This window comes from Eumetopias jubatus, unplaced genomic scaffold (assembly GCF_037043125.1).
Source record: "Eumetopias jubatus isolate StellerSeaLion01/CBP00866 unplaced genomic scaffold, mEumJub1_p1.0 scaffold_13, whole genome shotgun sequence".
In the NCBI taxonomy this organism is placed as follows: domain Eukaryota; kingdom Metazoa; phylum Chordata; class Mammalia; order Carnivora; family Otariidae; genus Eumetopias; species Eumetopias jubatus.
The window spans coordinates 67,393,142-67,416,440 of record NW_028274819.1 but is presented as its reverse complement, the minus strand read 5'-3'; the positions used below and the strand labels follow the sequence as shown (position 1 = coordinate 67,416,440).

At 38.6% G+C, this 23,299-nt stretch overlaps 1 protein-coding gene and 1 pseudogene across 2 annotated transcripts in view; one reads left to right on the top strand and one right to left on the bottom strand.

Moving 5' to 3' along the window:
* The window catches only part of CCDC81 (coiled-coil domain containing 81), a 49,686-nt gene extending 28,987 nt beyond the window's left edge, over positions 1 to 20,699 (bottom strand). The window contains exons 1-5 of one of the 2 annotated variants that reach the window (XM_028126806.2): positions 20,621 to 20,699; positions 10,229 to 10,290; positions 8,464 to 8,620; positions 4,553 to 4,809; positions 2,029 to 2,108 (exon numbers count right to left, since the gene is read on the bottom strand). In XM_028126806.2, coding sequence (XP_027982607.1) covers positions 2,029 to 2,108; positions 4,553 to 4,809; positions 8,464 to 8,620; positions 10,229 to 10,290; positions 20,621 to 20,699 — 635 coding nt within the window. Of the gene's footprint in view, positions 1 to 2,028; positions 2,109 to 4,552; positions 4,810 to 8,459; positions 8,621 to 10,228; positions 10,291 to 20,620 lie in introns of both variants that reach the window. The other variant, XM_028126807.2, reaches the window with a different exon arrangement.
* LOC114226611 (thymosin beta-4-like) lies at positions 14,873 to 14,989 on the top strand (annotated as a pseudogene).
* Positions 20,700 to 23,299: the final 2,600 nt, after the last annotated feature.

Sequence of the window (23,299 nt, the reverse complement as noted above, 5' to 3'; positions counted from 1 at the left end):
CTTCCCCAGGCAAAAGTGAGGGACTTACAAAGGCATAATGGGGGAATGGGTTTGTTCAGTTGGTGTGTGTAATTGTAGATTTTCTGTGGTCTCAAGTATGGAGTGCTGGGTTAGAGTTACAAGCAGGAGAGAGGAAAATGGGGGAGAAGTGGTACTTCCAGTAAATTCAGGGGCCAAACTTCACATAAATAAAACATCTATAACTGTTTTGACTATTTGAGTCCTCATGCCCATGTCTAGACTCTCTCATTGACAGGAAAGCCTGTCAATCTCTGGTCTTGATTCACTGCAATTATTTCCCTCCTGGATTGCTGAAGCCAAAATATGTCCTAGCAGGGCAGCCGAATTTGCCTTCAAAATATAATCAAAATAAAATTATTTGAATCCATTGATTTCCTTTTAATGAGGAAGGCAACATGGTGCGATGGAAAGAACAGTGGAGCAGTGAGGAGCCATAGTTTTATTTCTGACTTGGCCAGTCAGTTGTTTGGTCATTTCATCTACAAGATGAAGGGGTTGGACTAACTAATCTCTAATGCTTATTCTGGTCCTCACACTGATTTTGCTGAGGTATATGTCATACAGTCCTTCCATCAACAATCCAATGAACACAAGAGGATGTCCACACTCAAAAACCATGAGAAAATAATGCTCTGGGAAGCTGGTTGTTATTCCCCAAACTTCATCCACCTGAAATGCATAGTAGTTAAAGGCACAGCAATTAAGACTAAGAACATGATTAAGGGGGCGCCTGGGTGGCTCAGTTGGTTAAGCGACTGCCTTCAGCTCAGGTCATGATCTTGGAGTCCCGGGATCGAGTCCCACATCGGGCTCCCTGCTTGGCGGGGAGTCTGCTTCTCCATCTGACCCTCTTCCCTCTTGTGCTCTCTCTCATTCTCTCTCTATCAAATAAATAAATAAAATATTTAAAAAAAAAAAGAACATGATTAAGGGCATATGATGAGTGAGTGATAGCCACTCACTGGAAATAAAACCCAAGTCTCCTGACTCCTATTCCAGTGCTCTTAACACAGTATCATGTTGTTTGACTTGTTAAAAGGAAAAAAAAGAATTAAAATTATAATTAATTTTGGACCTCTATAAAATGGATAAAATTATAATACATATCTCAAATAGTTGTAGTGAAGATTAAGTACAATAATATTGAGAAAGTGCTTAACAGTATCTGACATCTACAGTAGTAAGTGTTCTACTATTATTATATTATTATTATCATTATCATTATTATAATCATTGTTAGCAGCAGCCACTAGTAACGCCCATGGCACTCTTGAGACAAAGTTGTTCCTTTATTCCACCTGTCTCTCTAACTGCTTGAGAGGTAAAAACCAGAGCTTAGACAGGAAGTGCGCTAGACTGCAGAAAGAGGAAGCTAGGTCAGAGAAGTGACAGAAGGTAGAAGAAAACTTAGCAGATGAGAAGAAGTGCACTAATACTGCAGAGACTAAAGTTGATGGGAGGTAGTATCAGAATTTCCAAGGAACTAAGAGTAGTTTAAAAAATGAATAGTCTAGATGGACCTAGAAGGTACAACGCTAAGTAAAATAAGTCAGACAGAGAAAGACAAATACCATATGATTTCACTCATATGTGGAACTTACGAGTTCCACAAACAAACAAAGAAAATAAGAGACAAACAAAAAAGCAGACTCTTAAATACAGAGAATAAACTGGTGGTTTCCAGAAGGGAGGTGGGTGGGGGGATGGTGAGACAGAAGGGATTAAGAGTACAGTTATCAGGATGAGCACCAAGTGATGTTTAGAATCGTTAAATCATCAGAAAAAAACTAAAAAAAAAGAAGGAATAGTCTAACTGCCCATTGTTTTCTATCTTAACTACGGAAAGTATGCATTAAATTCTTCTTTGCTGGAGCACTGAGAGAGAGAGAGAGAGAGAGAACACTAAAAGGAACATAAGCTAGAAGAGGTGAGAAACATGGCCGAATCACATTAGTAAATCAACAAGGATTGCTGTACCTGGAGGAACCTGTGGAGCAAAGCACTGACCTTGGAAATGCAAGCACACTGTTGGGTCGCTTCCCTAAGATCTCTCTGCTAGACAACACGGAGTCCACAGTGTCCGGCCTCTGAAGGACAGAGACAGAAAAGGGTTACACCTGTGGCAGTGGTCCAGGACAGACAAATCTAAGCTATAGGCTGTCTCAGAGGCAAGGATACCATGGTACTCTCTATTGTTATTTTTTCGAATGCTTAAAGTCTAGAGCTTAAAATCCAATGAAGAATTAGCTCATGTATCACCTGGGTAGTCCCATACCAATGCCACTGATGCTGTCTTTTCTCAAACCATTTCTTCTTTGGAAATTGCCTTCAGAGTTTATGGCTTCCTTTACACATCCTTAAGGGGAGAGCCAACTTAATAGAAACTATCAGGAAAATGAGCAAGCATGCTAATTTCACTCTTGACCCAATTAACTCTAAAACTGGGTGGTTAAGAGAAGGGCTTGAAGTCAGATGGATTCATGTTCACATCCGTATTACTGTTAACAGTTATGTAGCCTTAGATCCTGGGCATATGGGGATAACAATAGGATCTGATTCATGGGATTTTTATGAGATACTATATGTAAGTGGCTGGCACAGAATAAGCACTCAACAAATGGCAACTATTATAATTATTACTACATTATATAGTAATCACAATATTACATTATACTAGTATAGAATAATATACAAAATTATTTTGGGATTAATGACATGGTTTACAAAAGGCTTTGAAGGGAATTTCCAAAAAGAGGTTTTAAATATGTTTCCAGCAAAAGCAGCATCATTGAAATAAACCCACAGCTTCCCAAGAGAACCATTCTGCAGGACAGCACTCAGGTTTAAGTTATGGGATATTTAGGGGAAAAACAACCACTCTCACCATTTTACAGCAATTTCCTAAAATGTGTTTTATAGATGTTAACAAGTATTGGATTAACCTAAAGTTCCCGGATTCATGATTCAGGCAGCTAAAGTGGCTTCTTTGTAGCCAGACTTCTCAGACCCTTTAACAGGCCTGTGTGCTTTGTGCCTCTGTCCATGAGGGTGATACACTTGTTTATAGATGATTAACTCTTTGACAAAAAGGCTAGAAGTCCTCCATCTGCTTTGGCCTCCATCCTCTTTTCATAGGCTCTCTCTCCAGACTACTTCCAGAAAACGCTCCTTAAAAGTTATGTCTTAGAGTACAGCAGGCCAATTAAAATGCTCTCCTCTTTTATAAACACATTATTAAAGCTACAAAGTTCCGTAGAATCACTGAAGATTAGAGACGGGCAAATGCTTTGACCTTGCTTCTGGTTGGTTTTCATGGAAAAGAGAGAGTTATACCTGTGTGTGTTTCCACTTTACACACACAGGGTCGGTTCCCCTCTTTAAAATCTTGCGTGAAGCCAGATTGTGGAGAAAACAACCAAAAGCCTCATTATGCACAGCTCTTAAAGTCCCCACCCCAGAGCTCCATGAAAGAAGAAATTAGAGGGTAAAATTTGACCATATTTATAGAGTTTCATTTTATAGCCTTTTCACTTAAAAATCAGGCTTTTGCTCTATGGGACACAGGATTATATAACATTCTATGATAATCTAATTCACTTATACCAACTTTGTTCATTCCCAGATGTGTACTTAGGGCACATTAAGCATTCAGTTAGTCCCATTGATTGACTAGTTCACTAGCTCCTTAAACTCTGTTATGTCCAACTTAGCATGAAGGTCATACAAGTTACTGAATAGTTAACAATGATGGGGTCAGTTATGAAATTTGTTCCACAATATGGCAAATTAAAAGTTAAAGATACATTTCCATGACTCGATTTATTGTAGGCTTTCATTAAAATACTATAACCAGCAAAAAAAAAAAAAAAAAAAAGAGTAGAAATTCTGGTTCTACCACTTATTAGCACCCTGATTTCAGTCTTCCCACATAATCTGACCCTCATTTTTCTCATTTATAAAATCAGGATGATAATAATGCCAGTCTGATAAAGTTTTGCACCTCAAATGAAATAATACATGTGGAAGAATTTTTAAACCATAAGGTACTATAAAATATTCAGAATTATGAGTTTCTATTACTATTTATATTTTTCAGTTGGCATTGACTCAAAAATTAGTTTAAAGTTTCTTTGCCCTTCTAACCTTTTTGTCAAAGAGTTAATCATCTATAAAAAAGCACTTCTTTTCACTTGGGGTAAGTGCCATTTAAAATACGTCAACCTGAATTTTTCTTTTTTTTTCCTTAAAGATTTATTTATTTTAGAGAGAGAGAGTGTGCATGCGAGCAGGAGGAAAAGCAGAGGGAGAGAGAGCATCTCAAACAGACTCCCCTTTGAGCATGGAGCCCAATGTGAGGCTCGATCTCATGACCCTGAGATCACGACCTGTGCTGAAATCAAGAGTCAGTCGCTTAACCAACTGAGCTACCCAGGCACACCTCAACCTGAATTTTTCTTAATAATTAATGACACACAGTTAATTCAAAGCTATGATTGGGAGAGGGGTTTAGAGAAGGAAAACATTAATTTACATTTGCTAGGGCTTTTGCCAAAGCCCCACTTCCATCCATTGAACAAAGGAAGTCCTTATAAAATCTCATCTTCACTTTGTTGCCTCTAATCACAAGGACCCCGATTCCTTTGAAAGTAAATTCCACATTTGGTCTGATGGAAATGGATCGTGATAAAAAAAGCAATGTCTCCTTCACACATCCTTCCACTGTATCCCTGCTAAATGGACCCTCCAGGGATATCATGACAAAATTAAGTGGAACAACTGGGATATCACCTAGAGGAGAAAAAGACAGGGTAGGGGGAAAAGAAGTGGAAATTACAACAAGGACATATCGTATACACTCACAAATAATTATTTAATTCTCAGTACTGAAAAATAGAATTGTCCATGTGCCCTTAGTTGTACCCTATCAATAGATAGTAATAGGCGCAATTTTCCCTAAAAGTATATTTTTTGCTCAAAATAAGAACAATTAGCTTTCTAAGCAGTACTCCAGACAAGCTTCTGGTTTTATCTTGGAGACACAGTAATAAATAACTGCATCTCTTCAGCAGACGGTTTTCTGAAGTTTTCAGCCCTCTTATCTCTCAGGACATACTGTCACAATATTTGCCTATCTCCTCCAGTTATCAAACCGTTTTTAAATGTTTATAAATATCTATAAATGCCAACTGTTTTGAAAAGAGAGTCATCTTCAATAGAAGTTACCTTCAAATGAAAGTGTTTCTTATCGGAGGGTATCCAACTGGATAACTTGCTTTTCCTCCCTAATAAGTCCATAAATTATATTGCAGAGGAAAATGGTTATACATAGCATAAAAATAAGCACAGGGTCTATTCCACTAGAACAGACTGCCAGTCAGAAAAGGGGGTAAATAACAAAAATGATCAGGAAGATAAATCCAAAAAGAGGCAGTAAACAAGATCCACTAATAGAGGAACAGGATAGGAAGAAGATAAGAACATTCTAAACATTCATTCAGCAAGCATTACTTTACAGCTTTTCAAGTGTCCAATAGTTCTGGCTGATGAGGATTAATACACAAACTTCCCTATATCAGTCCATAGTCTTCTGCACAATTTAATGGTGATTCTATACCACCTTCTTCCATTTTATTTTTTATTTTTTGTAAATTTCTTAAAAGAAAATGCTCTATTGCCTGCTTCTAGATTGTCCCCTCCCATTCGTCCAATGCATCTCTTCAATCTGTCTTCCAGCCCACTTATCTCAGTAAGGACAGTATCAACTCATGATAGACAAGCAAATGGATACATTGTAAATCTTACTCTCATGACCTCTCTGTAACTCCTGTTGACCATGCCCTCTCTTTGCTCTTGTATCCATGGCACTATTCTTGGTTCTCCAATTTCCTCTTCCTTGGTCTCCTTTGCTGACTTCCTTCCTCTTCTACTTCTGTTAAGATGGTGTTTTATTGCTGCGTTGTTGTTTGTTTTTTTTAAACAAGACTTTGTCCTTGTCTGTCTCTTCCCCTTACTTCATATCCTCTCCTAAGTAAATTTATCCAAATCTTGACCTCTAGTCTCCATCCCTCTCCTGAGCTTTGGATTATCTCCACCTAATTATCCCTACAGGAATTTCAAATTTAACATGTCCAAAAGTGAACTCATTATTTTACCTGCCACCCCAACCTGCCTTCCCCCTTCTTTCCCTATGGCATTAATGACAAGAATGTACATCTATTTTCCAAGAAATCTGAGTCATGCTAAATACCTCCCTTCTTCTTGCTACCTACAACTCTCAACCGGCAGCCAAATCCCATCAGTTCTCCATATGAAATATGTCATAAATTGACTCCTTCATCTTCCTCCTGATTACCAATGCCTTTATTCAGGCTTTTACCATATTTCACCAAACTACTGAAATTAAAGATTTTATTTATTTATTTGAGAGATAGAAAGCACGAGCAGGAGGGGAGGGGTAGAGGGAGAGGGAGAAGCAGACTCCCTGCTGAGCAGGGAGCCCGATGCAGGGCTTGATTTCAGAGTCCTGGGATCATGACCTGAACCGAAGGCACTTAACCAACTGAGCCACCCAGGCACCCTGAAACTACTATAACTAAAAGAGCTATCTTCCTAAACTAAAAACTGTACTAGTACATACAATTCCCTGCTCAAAAACTTTCAGTGGCTCCTCATTGCCTGTAGGATGAATTCCAAAGTCCTTACTGCCCTCACAATTTGACTGCTACCAACCATTTTTGTCTTACCTCCCTCCACTCACCTCCACAATCATATGCCCTGGTCATACAGAAGTACCCATTACTCCCTTAATAGGCTTTACTCTTTCTTTTATTCTTGAATTGTTCATACTGTTCCTGAAATATTTTCCATAGCTTCTCTGCCAACAAAGTCCTATCAAGACCTTTAAGACCTCCCGCTATATGTCATCTTCCTAACCCTCCTTGAGCAAAGTTAGGCATGCTCTCCTCTCAGCTCCCCTAGCACTTGATCCAGTTCTGATCAATGCTGCTTTCACAGCATTTAATCATGTTGCAACATTTGCTTATATATTTATTTCCCATGCTAAATTCTGAGCTCTTCAAAGCAAGGATCACATCTTGACAATCTTTAAGGATCAGTGTAATGTTTAATTAGTTACCTGGTTAATTAATGATGAAGAATCATAACTCCAAAGCTAAACTCTAGGCAGAATTGTTCTTGTGAATTAACTCAAGCATATATATTTAATTCTGAAATTTCTTCAAACTTATAAAAAAAATAATTAATTCTTCAACCTTGTAAAAAAAAATTAACTATGGATCTAAACTACTTTTTTGGAGTATACTATGAGATCCAAGATGGAAAGCTAATTCTAAGGAGCAAATGTTTTTGTCAAAAAAAAAAAAAGTTGGCTATATTTTTACTTTATTTGGTAGGTTTTTGATGAATTAGGATATTATATGTCCATAAAACTCTAGGTAAAAACATCTGAAAAGTCAATCAAATCTACCATACAGATTATATGCATAATGAAGTCTAAAGTATAATTTGTTGGTATTTGTTTTTCCAATCTTTCATTTTTTGGTGGGAAGTTACTCTGAAAATTAACTTTCAGGAAAGTTCACATAAAGACAAATTTTAGCCTTTTCACTTGCTGACTTTGGGGGTAGACTGTCTCTCTTTATCCATGTATGAGTCTGATGCAGTAGGGGATAATAAGGAAGGTCAAAAGGAACACAGCCCAGAAATTGGGAAGGAAGCCCCCAAAGGGCAGGTGTCACTAAGTCCACACACCAAAGCTGGAATGTAAGCAAGCATCCTGTGTCAGGTGTCATGCCTGTTTTGTTTACCACTACATCTCAAACTCCTGGAACAAAGCCTGACACATAGTTGGGCCTCAGAAAATATTTGTGGAAAGAGGGAAGAAAGGAAGGCAGAGGGAAGGAGGGTAGAAGGAAAAAAGATTTTAGGGTGTGAGAGGTATACAAGGTGTTCGTTGGAATTGTCTATGGAATTACTAAGCTTCTCACTTTTAAATTTTAATAATTTAGATTACATATGATAGAAACAGTTAGTGATCTTTTTCATAGCTAATATGGACTATAATTCTAACCAGAAACCCTAATTAACTTTTTCAGTATAGCCATTTTAACTTCTGAGGGCTAAAAAAATGAATAAAGTCTGCACAACTCTGTAATGTGGCATTTATATAAATTTGTCTTGATGTTGATGTCACATCAAGTCTTCCCATGCCTGCCTCTTAAGCCACTGAGGTTTAAAATGGCCTTCAGGAAGACTGTATATCATTTCCTGCATTGGCCCCCCACTCTTCCAAAGGGACCATGTGACAAGAGAGCTCCTCAAATCAGAAACTGGTAACGTAGCAAATGAACAGACTTTGCCCTTTCATTTTCATCCCCAGCCCAGTTACTTTCTGAGAAGGTCTTAAATGTTGAAGATACTTACCAGGAATATATATTTTGTTTTGCTTGAGTCCATGAATCTGTACTAATTTCTCCGCCATGATAAATATGGGCCTCTGAATCAGAATAAACTTGTTGTTTCCCACCTCAAGTTTTTGTCTCATGAAAGTGAAAATTCCAAGTCCTGGGATCTGAACCCCCTGAAAGAAAAAAGGAGGGGGAAAAAAAGAGTAACAACCAGAATTCACTGAAGGGGTAAGGAAAAATAACCCTTAGTACCATTATCCAAAAAACATGGAAAGAATTAAGCATTAAAACAGTCAATGATCCCCTACAATCTCCTACAGCTATAGCACATTATGACTCTAAGTTTCCATATAAATATAAATGTAATATATTGATCTCCAATGCTTCTGACATCAGATCGCCCATCTTCATTATCATTCAAGGGCTGTGAGGACTAAGAAAACTTGTATAGGTGCCATAGCTACTTTTAATCTATTTTTAAGATTCCTCTTATCCTGGGCACCTGGGTGGCTCAGTTGGTTAAGCATCTGTCTTTGGCTCAGGTCATGACCCCAGGGTCCTCCGATGGAGCCCCACGTTGGGCTCCCTGCTCATCTGCTTCTCCCTCTCCATCTGCCTCTCCACCACCCCCCCATGCTGCCCTCATACTCTCTCACATTCACTCTCTCTCAAATAAATAAATAAAATCCTTAAAAAAAAAAAGAGTCCTCTTGTCCTAAATTGTGTGAAATTCTAAATTTTAATCATTTGCCATTAGAGAGAGGGAATTTAAGAGGCCACAGGAATCTCTGCTTTCTCATTCCATCTTTTAGGTTTTGTCTCTCATTTAAAATCAGACAATCCAGCATCCAAGGCATATGCTGCAGTGTAGTGATCTTGGCTGATGGGTAAAAGCAAATGCTTTTGGCTCTCAAACTGGGTCTCTGTCTCCCTGGAAATATCATACCTCAAGGGTTACAAATGCCTACAGGCACCATGAAAGAATGCAAGGGAGTGAAGGTAGCCAACCAGAGAATACAGTGGCTAGAAAGTACAAATCCCATTCAAAGGCGAGAGCCCATTGTTGGCTCCAGCCAAGTGTCATCATGCAGGAATGGAAAACTGGTATTGTTAAATCTGCTGATTTTTCAAGAAAAGAGAGAAACAGATGCAAAACTTTATATAGACTCCCCAAATTTTAGGTGGTGATGACTAATTCAAATTATCAGACCAAACCAAAGTTTGAAGGATGAATTTGGCCCAAGGGCTGTTATATTGGGACCTCTGAGTAGCATATAAGTTCCACAATTTCCCAGCTCCCCCCAAACTCCTCAAATATCTGTTCAGTTCTATGGCATCCAAACTCAAGGCTGGGCACAGTTTCTCATTTTTGGCAAGATGAGTTCAGTCCCTGATTGTCTTCTTGTATTTAAGTTAAAACCCATTCCCTGCAAGGAGGCAAAACAGGAAGCAGTATATCCTTCTATAACTATGCCAGGAACTATCAGATCACAGATAAACAGAATTCATCTAGCTCCTCTACACATAGCCAGGCTAGTCAGTGATCTGCTTGGTTTCAACTAGAAGAGCAGAACTTTTACGAATTCATTACCTAAAAATTAAATCCATGTTTGTTAAATCTACTATCCATAAGTCCTAAGTGGGAGCATCATAAAATTACAGGACTGGAAGTTAAATTGGATGGCCCTAAAGTCTGCTATCTTGTTCACAGCAAACTTATACAAGACTAAGGAGGAAAAGTCCTTTGGACTCTTGCATTAAACTTAAAGTATAAATCTTACCTTGTGTAGGGATAGTTGCCGTTCCACAAATTCTGACACGTTTGCCCAGATAGTAGAGACTTCTAAAATTCAAAGGAAATAAAAAATAATTTATTTAAGCACTCATGCAATAGAATCTAGTGCTAGTAAATAAAAAAGTAAATATGAAATGCAGAATCAAATAATGGTAATTCCTAATTAATTTAGAATTAACAGAAAGTAAGGTCATTCCCCAAAGTTAACTTTCCTAGTAACTAAAGCTCACCCTTTTAAGTTCCAAAAATGTACTTAATAATAATAATAACAATAAATTTTTGAATAAAATCTTTCTAGGATAAAAAGAACTGTATCACATATTTGCTTTTATTCTATAAAGGAAATTCTATAAATTCTATAAAACTGTGACAGAGTTCCTTTTATCCTATAAATAGAACTAGCCAAGTAGAATCTAGACTTTTTATAAGTTTTTATTTAAATTTCAGTTACTTAACATAGAATGTAATGTTAGTTTCTGGTGTACAATTTAGTGGTTAACACTTCCATACAACGCCTGGTGCTCATCACAAGTTCGACCCTTAATCCCCATCACCTATTTCACCCTAGCCTTTTCTTTTCTTATTTAATTAACATATAATGTATTATTTGTTTCAGGAGTACAGGTCTGTGATTCATCAGTCTTACAGAATAAACAGCGCTCATCAAAACACATACCCTCCCTAATGTCAATCACCAACCACTTCATCCCACCCCCCTCCACTCCAGCAACCCTCGGTTTGTTTCCTAAGATTAAGAGTCTTTTATGGTTTGTCTCCCTCTCTGGTTTCTTCCCTAGCAAATCATCTTCTTTATCCATTCATCTGTCGATGGACATCTAGGCTTTTTCCATAGTTTGGCTATTGTGGACATTGCAAATTTTAGGATTATTTGTTCCAGCTCTGTGAAAAAAGTTGATGGTACTTTGATAGGGATTGCACTGAATGTGTAGATTGCTCTAGGTAGCATTGACATCTTCACAATATTTGTTCTTCCAATCCATGAGCATGGAACGTTTTTCCATTTCTTTGTGTCTTCCTCAATTTCTTTCATGAGTACTCTATAGTTATCTGAGTACAGATCCTTTGCCTCTTTGGTTAGATTTATTCCTAGGTATCTTATGGTTTTTGGTGCAACTGTAAATGGGATCGACTTCTTAATTGCTCTTTGTTCTGTCTTGTTGTTGGTGTATAGAAAGGCAACTGATTTCTGTGCATTGATTTTATATCCTGCCACTTTACTGAATTCCTGTATGAATTCTAGCAATTTTGGGATGGAGTCCTTCGGGTTTTCCACATAAAGTATCATATCATCTGCAAAGAGTGAGAATTTAACTACTTCTTTGCTGATTCAGATGCCTTTTCTTTCTTTTTGTTATCTGATTGCTGAGGCTAGGATGTCTAGTACTATGTTGAACAGCAGTGGTGATAGTGGACATCCCTGCCATGTTCCTGACCTTAGGGGAAAAGCTCTCAGTTTTTCCCTGTTGAGAATGATATTTGCTGTGGGTTTTTTATAGATGGCTTTTATGATATTGAGGTATGTACCCTCCATCCCTATACTGTGAGGAATTTTAATCAAGAAAGGATGCTGTACTTTGTCAAATGCTTTTTCTATATCTATTGAGAGTATCATATGGTTCTTGTCCTTTCTTTTATTAATGTAGTGTATCACACCGATTGATTTGCAAATGTTGAACCAAACTTGTAGCTCAGGAATAAATCTCACTTGTTCATGGTGAATAATCCTTTTAATGTACTGTTGGATCCTATTGGCTAGTATTTTGGTGAGAATTTTTGCATCCATGTTCATCAGGGATATTGGTCTGTAATTCTCCTTTTTGGTGGGGTCTTTGGTTTTGGGATCAAGGTAAAGGCTGGCCTCATAAAATGAGTTTGGAAGTTTTCCTTCCATTTCTATTTTTTGGAATAGTTTCAGAAGAATAGAATTCTTCTTTAAATGTGGTAGAATTCCCCTGGGAAGCCATTTGGCCCTGGGCTCTTGTTTGTTGGGAGATTTTTGATTACTGCTTCAATTTCCTTGCTGGTTATGGGTCTGTTCAGGTTTTCTATTTCTTCCTGGTTTAGTTTTGGTAGCTTATAGGTCTCTAGGAATGCATTCATTTCTTCCAGATTGTCTAATTCATTGGCATATAGTCGCTCATAATATGTTCTTATAATTGTATTTCTTCGGTGTTGGTTGTGATCTCTCCTCTTTCATTATGATTTTATTTATTTGGGTCCTTTCTCTTTTCTTTTTATAAGTCTGGCCACAGGTCTATCAATCATATTATTTCTTTCAAGGAATGAGCTCCTAGCTTCATTGAACTGTTTACTGTTCCTTTGGCTTCTATTTCATTGATTTCTGCTCTACTCTTTATTATTTCTCTTCTCTTACTGGGTTTAGGCTTTATTTGCTGTTCTTTCTCCAGCTCCTTTAGGTGTAGGGTTAGGTTGTGTATTTGAGACCTTTCTTGTTTCTTAAGAAAGACTTGCATCGCTGTATTCTTCCCCCTTAGGACAGCCTTTGCCACAACCCAAAGATTTTGTTGTGTTTTCATTTTCACTTGTTTCCATGAAGTTTTTTAATTCTTCTTTAATTTCCTGGTTGACCCATTCATTCTTTACTAGGATGCTTTTCAGCCTCCATGTATTTGAGTTCTTTCCAACTTTCCTCTTATGATTGAGCTCGAGTTTCAAAGCATTGTGGTCTGAAAATATGCAGTCTTTTGGTACTGGTTGAGACCTGATTTGTGACCCAGGATGTGATCTATTCTGGGGAATGTTCCATGTGCACCAGAGAAGAATGTGTATTCTGTAGCTTTGGGATGGAATGTTCTGAATATATCTGTGAAGGCCATCTGGTCCAGTGTGTCATTTAAAGCCCTTATTTCCTCATTGATCTTTTGCTTAGATGATCTGTCCATTTCTGTGAGGGGGCTGTTAAAGTCCCCTACTGGACTTTATTGTATTGTTGTTGTATTGCTGTTGTATTGTATTGTTGTTGATGTGTTTCTTTGATTTTGTTATTAATTGGATTATGTAATTTGCTGCTCCCGTGTTAGGGGCAGAAATATTTACAGTTGTTAGATCTTCTTGTTGGATAGACCCTTTAAGTAGGATATAGTGTCCTTCCTCATCTCTTATTACAGTCTTTGGTTTAAAATCTAATTTGTGTGATATAAGGATTGCCAGCCCAGCTTTCTTTTGATGTCCATTAGCATGATAAATGGTTTTCCACCCCCTCACTTTAAATCTGGAGGTGTTTTTGAGTCTAAAATGAGTCTCTTGCAGACAGCATATCGATGGGTCTTGCTTCTTTATCCAAGTTGATATCCTGTGTCTTTTGATTGGGGCATTTAGCCCATTTACATTCAGGGTAACTATTGAAGATATGAATTTAGTGCCATTGTATTGCCTGTAAGGTGACTGTTACTGTATATTGTCTCTGTTCCTTTCTGGTCTATGTTATTTTTGGGCTCTCTCTTTGCTTAGAGCAACCCTTTCAATATTTTTTGTAGGGCTGGTTTGGTGATTGCAAATTCTTTTCGTTTCTGTTTGTCCTGGAAGCTTTGTATCTCTTCATTTTCAATGACAGCCTTACCCTAGCCTTTTCTTAATGACCCATTCAAAAAGCATTTCTGGAGTGTCTACTCTGTGCCATCTGATAAATATAAACCTTCATTCATATACCATTCTATAACACAGGAATAAAGTCAAGCACCATTGAGGCAGGAAAGGCTGTTGTCTGTACATTAACTGTCTCCATACTTCTGTATTTGCTTAATTCTTTTTTCTTGGTGCGGGGGGGCTCTTTAATAAGAGATTTTGTGTATGTTTATGTGTGTGTGTGTGTGTGTGTGTGATCTTTCTCCACAACCCTGCCCAGATGATAAACTCCATGACAGCAGGGACCTAAGTTGTTTGGTGCACTAAATCTTTGTGTACTATCAACAGTGAGTAGCATGTAGTAGCCTTCAATATTTTTTAAATGTCTTATGTCTATAGAACATCATTACTAAATCTATAAAACAACATATTCTTTTTCTAATTGAGATTCAATTGACACAATATTATATTAGTTTCAGGTGTACACCATGATTCGATATTTGTCTATATTGCAAAATGATCACCATATTTTTGCTTAATTTTTGACTTGCTTTTCATTCTCATTTGTTAATGTTAGACTACCACCTGTCACCACTCTCTGCTGCTAGTGCTCTGCAGAACCCCTGCCTAATCCTAATTTACTGCTCTGACTTGCTGTTTTTGATTTCAACAGATATACTAATATTATCTCTAAAACAATAATTTTTAACCACAGACATTAGGGTAGGGACCCAAGGTCTTGAATCAGTGCATAGACTTCTCACTATCTGCTTTGAATGATCAGAGAGAGGTCTTCTATGTTTTTCTTGTTCTGAGCTGTGTTCCCCACCCCCCCAAAAAAAAACTGTGGAAGAAAAATAAGTAGTTGCCAATAACTAGTGTTAAATATGGGATATGAAGTTATACTCTAGGTATAACCAATATTTAGAAATACAGAGACTTGGTGGTGGCCACTGCAGAATGGACTTTGCTGGCTCATGCGCCTCACTCCCCTTCCTCCGCAACTGAGTCTGACAAACCCAATATGGCTTAGAGTGAGAAATTTGATAAATCAAAATTGAAGAAGACAGAAACTCAGGAGAAAAATCCACTGCCTTCCAAAGAAATGACTGAACAGGAAAAGCAAGCAGGCGAATCTTAATGAGGCGTGCACAGCCAACATGCATGGTACATTCCACAAGCATTGCCTTCTTACTTCTTTTAGCTGTTTAACTTTGTCAGATGCAAAGAAGTTGGATCAAGTTTAAATGGCTGTGCTGCCCTTTTTCACATCAAAGAATTCGGAACTACTGACAACGAAAACCACACTTGCCTCTCCCATCTGCCTATCTGGCTGGAGGGGAAGGAAAAGAACTTGCATGTTGGTAAAGGAAGAAGCTGGGTGGGAGGACAGTGAAATCTAGAGTAAAAATGAAGCTGGTCCAAAGTGTCCTGCAGGCTGTAAAATGCAGTTTAACCAGAGTGACAATTTTTTGTTCAATTTTAATTATTGAAATGCATAATTTTTAATATACAAATAAAAAATTTTTAGACTTGGAAAAAAAAAAAGAAACACCGAAAATTAAGTCTGTGTTGACATCTCCATTCCAAACCCAATGATGTGTGTGTATTAAAGATACTTTCCAGGGGCACCTGTGTGGCTCAGTCAGTTGAGCATCTGACTCTTGATTTCAGCTCAGGTCGTGATCCCATGGTTCTGGGATCCAGTTCCGTGTTGGGCTCTGTGCTCAGTGTGGAATCTGCTTGAGATTCTCTCTCCTTCTGCCCCTCACCCAGCCCATGCTCTTGTTCTCTCTCTCAAATAAATAAATAAAATCTTAAAAAAAAAAAAAGATACTTTCCATTGAGGAACTCTTTGCAAATCAAGAGTGTTATGTTTTATTTTTTTAAAGATTTTATTTATTTATTTGACAGAGAGAGAGAGCACAAGTAGGCAGAGAGGCAGGCAGAGGGAGAGGGAGAAGCAGACTCTCCACTGAGCAGGGAGCCCAACATGGGGCTCGATCCCAGGATCCTGGGATTACGACCTGAGCCGAAGGCAGCTGCTTAACCAACTAAACCACCCAGGTGCCCCTAGAGTGTTATGTTTTAATTCTCAAAATAAAAGATCAAGAACAGTGATATTTACCAGTTTGCCACTTTGGGATATGGATGCAGCTGGTGACAAAAGACAAATTCTCTCCCCACTTTGGAAACTGCTTGATTTATTTGTATAACTTTTATTTCTTTTTTTTTCCTTTTTTTAAAATTTAAATTCAATTAATCAACATATAATGTATTATTTGTTTCAGGGGTATAGGTCTGTGATTCATCAGTCTTATACAATACCCAGTGTTCATTACAACACACACCCTCCCCAGTTACCCCATCCCTCCACACCCTTCCAGCAACCCTCAGTTTGCTTCATATGATTAAAAGTCTCTTATGGGGCACCTGGGTGGCTCAGATGGTTAAGCATCTGCCTTCGGCTCAGGTCATGATCCCAGAGTCCTGGGATCAAGTCCCACACCGGGCTCCCTGCTCCTTGGGAGCCTGCTTCTCCCTCTGCCTCTCTCTGTCTCTCATGAATAAATAAATAAAATCTTTAAAAAAAAAATAAAAGTCTCTTATGGTTTGTCTCCCTCTCTGGTTTCATCTTGTTTCATTTTTTCCTCTCTTTCCCCTATGATCCTCTGCCTTGTTTCTTAAATTCCACATGTCAATGAGATCATATAATTGTCTCTCTCTGATTGACTTATTTCACTTAACATAATATAAAACTTTTATTTCTAATGGCTTAAACCACTACTTAAGGCAGGGAAATTGCAATCTTTAATTCCAGTATATCAGGATTATAAATATTTTTATTAATATGCCAGAGAAGGAATAGGTAGGCAATGAGAAGTAGCAGTGATTCTCATGGGCATCTGGGAACAAGTTGGGTGATAGAAATTCACTCACCCACCAAAGAAAACTCGGGTTGCATGCTACAGTGAGCCAAGTGACAAGATTACAACCAAGTGTTTCCTCTGCTCTGCTCCATCCTACTGTATTCCCCACTCTTTCCCACCACCATAGACAAAAGAATTCTACTTCTGGTTGCTAAGAACTAAGAAGGTCTTACAACCAATCCCAATTGTATACTGAGTCAAAATTTTCATCATGACCAAAAATGTCATTAATTTACTAATAATACAGAATCTCCATACCCAGATTTACATGGAGACCTTTCAAATTAAGTCAAAACTATTAAGTCTTTCACCTAGACTCATGATAGGCAGCTCAAATTTCAGGAAAACAATCTATACCAAAAGGAAATGATTTAATTAGAGCCAGGAGAAACTATATAGCTTGCAACCAAACCCTAATGAAAAGACTTGACTGAGCTTAACTGGAAATTTGAGGATCATCTTTCTTCATTTGGATGATATATTCAAGTCATGTTATTTTACTCTATACAATCTAACAGGCAAAGTTATATAAGAGCAGAGTTTATTATTCTAAACTGAAATTTGCTATTTCTTACTGAAGAAAAAAAGAAAAGCTGCACATCATTCCCTTTAGGAAGCTTTAGGGTCCTGCACTTCAATTGGAATAGACAGATTTGAAAATCTTACAAACTATGATTTTTAACTTTAATTTTTCTGACATCCCAAAGTCAGAGAGGGTATCACTAAATCTCAAAACAAAAAGAATTGTAATCCAGTCTAAGAAGCAAGTTAAAGAATATGCTAATTTTACATTTTAGAGAAAGGTGTAATACCAAGAATCACTATTATAAAGAAATAATCCCTAGACATACCTTCTATACTTAGTTCAACCATCATTTGACCTCAAATTCTAAACATTTTATGCATTCAAAACCATATTTTTAAACACAACACCAAGTAGCAGGAATACTGTATTTTATATATGATCATTATAAAAAAGAACTAAGTGTCCATTATGTAAATTATAGAATACATGCTTGAAATAGATATTAATACCAAATATAAAAGATAAGCTCCCTGACTTCGTAAGACATCTTCTAAAATTAAAATACCAACACACAAACAAAGTAAAATATTCAAGAATGATTTGAACAAAGAAACATATTCCCAGAGCATAGTGCAGTGAAAAGATCAGTGTGTTGCACTGAAGACCTACAGCCTTCCTGCCTCCAAAGATTGCTAGCTTTGTAGTCTTCAAAAGTTTGACCGAGTTCACATCCATAAAATGATGACAGGACCTTCTAAGTACCATAACTACATAATACTTAATTTCAGTGAAACATATGGAAGTAACAGGACTCAATATATACAATGATGTAAAGTTAATTTATGTGTTTTGCTGAGATTGGAAGTTTATCCTCATCTCCTTCACAATGGGTCATTTGTGAACGTTAATAAGTAGTTACTTGACTTCTGTTTCTGTCCTTCAACCAATAAAGCTCTTGCTGAGGTCCCCAATGGTCTCCTTGTCAAAAGATTCAATAGATATGTTTAATTTTCACCTCTCTGACCCCTCAGTCATATCTAACACTGATGACCACTCTCTCCTCCTTTAAACACCTCTCCTGTTGGCTTTTGTGACAACTACGGTCTCTTGGGTTTTCTTCCTATCTGTCTAGCCATTTCTTCTCAGTCTCCTTTGTAAGCTCATCTTTCTCAACTCAGCCATTAAATGTTGGAATTTTTGGGCACCTGGTTGGCTCAGTTGGTTAAGCGTCTGCCAACAGCTCAGGTCATGATCCCAGGGTCCTGGAATCGAGTCCCACATGGGGCCCCCCGCTCAGTAGGGAGTCTGCTTCTCCCTCTGCCCCTTCTCTTCCCTCCCACCCCGCTCATGCTCTCTCTCTCGCTCTCTCTCTCTCAAATGGGTAAATAAATAAATAAATAAATAAATAAATAAATAAATAAATAAATAAAATGAATGTTGGAATTTTCAAAGGTACAGCCCTCGGCCTTCATTCTTCACTCCAGACTCTTCTTAAGCAGTCACACCCATGCCCAGGGCTTTAATGACCACCAAAATGCTGATGACCCCCAAGTGTTTTTTTAGAAGCCCAGATGCCCTCCCCATTTTCAGGTTCTGGACCTGTGTATCCAACTGCCTCTTTGGATATCTCACAGAGACTCTTCACGTGCTCAAAACCAGCATCTTCCTCCCCTTAAATCTTGCCTGTATCCAGGGTTTCAATCACAATGACTGGCACAATCATCTATTCAATTATATAAGCCAGGAACTCAATTCATCCTCGAGACTTCCTTTCTCTCCCACCTTCCTATCCAGTTCACCACCACAATCTGTAGATTTTACCTCTAAATAGCCTTTCAATCTGTCTACTTCTCTCCACTTTTACTGCTACCAATTTAGACCAAGCTACTATTCACTCTCACTTAAGGTACTGTTCTAGGCATCCTTGACCCTCCAATTCATTCTCCACTTGGCAACCAAAGCAATCTTTTTCAAAACACAGACTTGATCACATCATTCAACTCCTCCTTTAGCTCCATGCAAAACACTTAACGGCCTTCAATCAGGTTTAAAATAAAGGCCACTATCCTTAATATGATTTACAAGGCCCTGCATCACCTGACCTGTTTCTCCAGGCTCCTTTAGAACACACTCACTCCTACACTTACAAAGCAGCCATTTTTACTTTCCTTCAATTCCTCAAGTCACCCCTTTCATCAACACACTCTTGTTTTTTCATCAACACACTTTCAACAAACACTATTGTTTTTTCCTCTGCCAAAAACACTGTTGCCTCCCCTCCACTCCCTACCATACTGATCCATCTCATCTATTTAACTGCAACTCATTCTTCACGTTAGCTCAAATCTCTTCTTCAGCAAATCTTGACACACATCCCCATCCTCGCCCTCAGTAAAAGTTCCCAGTGTACCATGCACCTCCTTCTTAGTAGCACTTACTAATTGTAAATTAATATTTATTTCTGTGATTATTTGGTTAATGTGTATCTCTTCCCCACTAGACTATAAATTCCAAGGTTTTTGCTCACCATCAGTTCTCTGGTACCCAACACATAGAAGGTTCTCAAAATCACTCACAAATAAATTATATATAAATTTATAAATATGGCAAATATTTTTAATACATAAAACCATTATATTTAACGCTTCTTTTAGAATTATTGTAACAGGAAAAAATAGGAGTGATGCAGGGGAAAGAAAAGAGGCATCTATTCCTATTTATTTTTGTCTTCTTCAGTCATTTGGTTAAAGCATAGGCAACGTCCCTAAATTACAAGACTTGATAGTAACAATAGTTTCCATTTCTAGAAAACCAAGGGCTCCCATTGCTTACAGACATCTCAGTGTCACTTTAGGGGGACTCTTCTAAGAAACTATGCTTTTGATCAAGTCTAGTAAGATTTCTATAAGAAGCCGCCGGGTCTTCTTCCAACCACCCAGTTCCTTTTATGATCATCTCACTTAACACAACCCCAAAACATCAAGGGCAACCAAGGTAACCTTTTCTTTGCATGAAGTCTGAGAAGGAGCCATTTGGGGTGGTTGTTTTTAGCTAACATTTATTGAGCTCTTACTTTGTGCTAGTACCCAAGTTAATACATTATCTCCTTTAATCAAAATCCTCAGCTGGCCCCTTTATTGATTCCCATTAAGGCAGTCAATAAAGAAACTGTCTCTGGGCATCCAACGTGAGCCTGCTGTGATTACCAGCTGGTTGCCAAGACAAAATGGCCACTCCAGAGGATAGGGAAGATTTTCCACTTCCCCACAAGCGGGTTAAGATCCAGCCCCCAGGGCCCTCGCCCCACATCGCTTACCCTCCTGGCTCAGTGACAGCAGCGTGGGCAGCACCTGCCTGCCCAGGTCTTGCACAGAAGGGACGATGGTGTCCAACATCGCAGGTCTCCAGTTGGCTAGGTGCTCAGTCTTCGATGGGTCTCTTCTTTCTTTATATGGAGTTTGTACAAAAGTGAATTTCCCACCCTTCAATCCCCTCTCCTCAGAGCTTTGGATGTGCCTTAAAAACAAAAATTACCAAATCTTGATTTTTTTTCTTAAACGCTCTTTCTTGCTGTCCCTCCCACCATGTGCTGGCTCTGCCTGAGTGGCTCCCGCCGCAGGAACCCTGAGAGCTGTCCCGCACCAGTATGCAAATCCAAGCCCTCGGGGCCACCGAGAGGCCCAGTGAGAGGGGTGAGCGGGAGCCAAGAGCTGGCAAGGAGGACTAAGGGAGGGAAGGCCAGCCGCAGGGAGGGCGAGGTTTGTTGCTAGGACGCGACAAAGGCTTCCTACGTTGCTAGGGTGTCAAAGTAAGGCCTTGGCCCCGCCTCCTATGATGGGTCGGGCGGGGCCCCACGTTGCCCGGGTGATTCCCGAGCTCCCAACAGCGAGTTGGGGAGTAACTTCACGTTTTTATCTTTGTTTTTTCTTTCCCTTCTTCCCCTGGGCAGCGAAGAGACTTGCTCGTTTTTTTAAGCACTTTGGACCAATTTGGGAATACCTTTTAACCCTGGCGGTGGACATTTGAGTCTCTGGATCTGTGTGAGGGTTGCAGTTTGAACTGGACCTTGTTTCTCGCATTTGGTTTTCTTGGGCTCTCTTCTGAGGAAATGGAGAGCTGGAGGACTGGGAGAGAAACTGACGTTTCTCTAATGGCAGTCATTTTTTAATTCCCTGTACACTGCACGAATGTCATCCTACAGACTTGTTTTAATACTCTCCCCTCTGCTGATAATGAATTATCCCAAAGTGAACACATACCTAAGCCCCACCCAGGTCAAGAAATAGAACCCTTACATCCATCCCTCACTACTCAAGATTAGCCAAGCTACCCTATCTCTCTGAGGTTCTCTACGAAAACTGAGAGTTAATAAAACAAAAGTCACACAAAGAGTTTTCCCAGAGTGTGTCCCACAGAATACTAACTTCTTATGGTATAAATAAATGATAAGTGCAAAAAGGAAGGGAGGGAGAGGAAGGAAGCCCTGTCACCACAGAAACACCTCATTCCTCCTCCAGGCATTACTCCAACAAACATGATAAATTTGTTTTGCCTGTGTTTGAACTTTTGGAATCATATAGCATGTATTATTTTGTGTGTGGCTCTGTCATTCAACTGTGAGATTCTCCATGGCTTCTGTAGTAGCAATTTGTTCATCTTCACTGTTGCATATTATTCCTGTGCATGAATATGGCACAATGTATTTATCCATTCCACTGTGGAGGGAATATTTGAGTTATTTCCATTTGGGGGCCAATAGGAACAATGTTGCTGCAAACATTCTTGAGCAAAACTTTTGATGTACATACATACTCATTTCTGATGTATAAACAATTAGGAGATTACTGGGTCATGGGAAATGCAGATTTTAACACATAATGCCAAGCAGATTTCCAAAGTGACTGTTGCAATGGTGGTGGGAGGGAGAAACTTCTGGCACTTCATGTGAACAGAAACTAGGGATGCCAGACGGCCTGCAATGTACAGGACAGTCCTATACAATGAAGACTATTCCACATTCTGTACTATGTTGAAATATTTCAACAGACTTCCATATAAGAAAAAAAAAAAGGCTGCTTATGAACCTAGAAAAAAACCCACTTTAAGTGCAAATACAAAGAAGTTTCTGCTTAATTTCAATATCACTTAATTTCCTAGAAACTCAAAATCCAAGTAAACCGGGGAATTATGCCTTTTTTTTCAGGATTTAAGATTATGCCTTTTTTTCAGGACTTAAGAAGAATTCTTTACTATTTAGGAAAACTATAATCATTATGATGGATGAGTCTCATGGCTGTTAAGTAGCCAACACACTTGAGCCAGACTGCATTTTAGCTGTAGCATTCATAGTGATTCTTCCAGTTCATATAAGCATGTGGCAACTTCATTTGCCTTCCAGCATAGTCATGCCTCGACATGTAATAGCAAAATATATATTAAAATATACATTACTTACATTATACTAGAGTTCAGACTTTATATTCTTTTTTTTTTTAAGTAGGCTCCATGCTGGGCATGGAGCCCAATGCAGGGCTTGAACTCACAAACCTGAGGCTGAGACCTGAGCTGAGATCAAGAGTTAGATGCTTAACCTACCAAGCCACCCAGGTGCCCCCTTTATATTCATTTTTAAATGGTATGGGTAAATAAGCTGAATTATCCATAAACCTCACTTCAGGATAGTAACAAGGCATTCAGGCAAAATATTTGTTATAAAAAAGAATCATCGTGTCTAATAGGCCTGAGAACCTCTGTGCTATAAAAGACAAGCTCTATAACTCAGCTTTCCTTTCTCTACCTTCTACTAAGAAGCTCAGAACTAGGTTTTAGGCCTTGCATAAGCTAGTTTCTTGGAAAAATAATTTCCTCCCACTCTCTCTTTTACCACCTGCCTCCTGTCCTTAGTCTATGATGGTGTTTAGTCTTCAAGCACTTACCTTTGCAGAATAGGCTGTCTTAAATTCTCTGGGGGAAATAAGGGAGGACTGTTGAATGG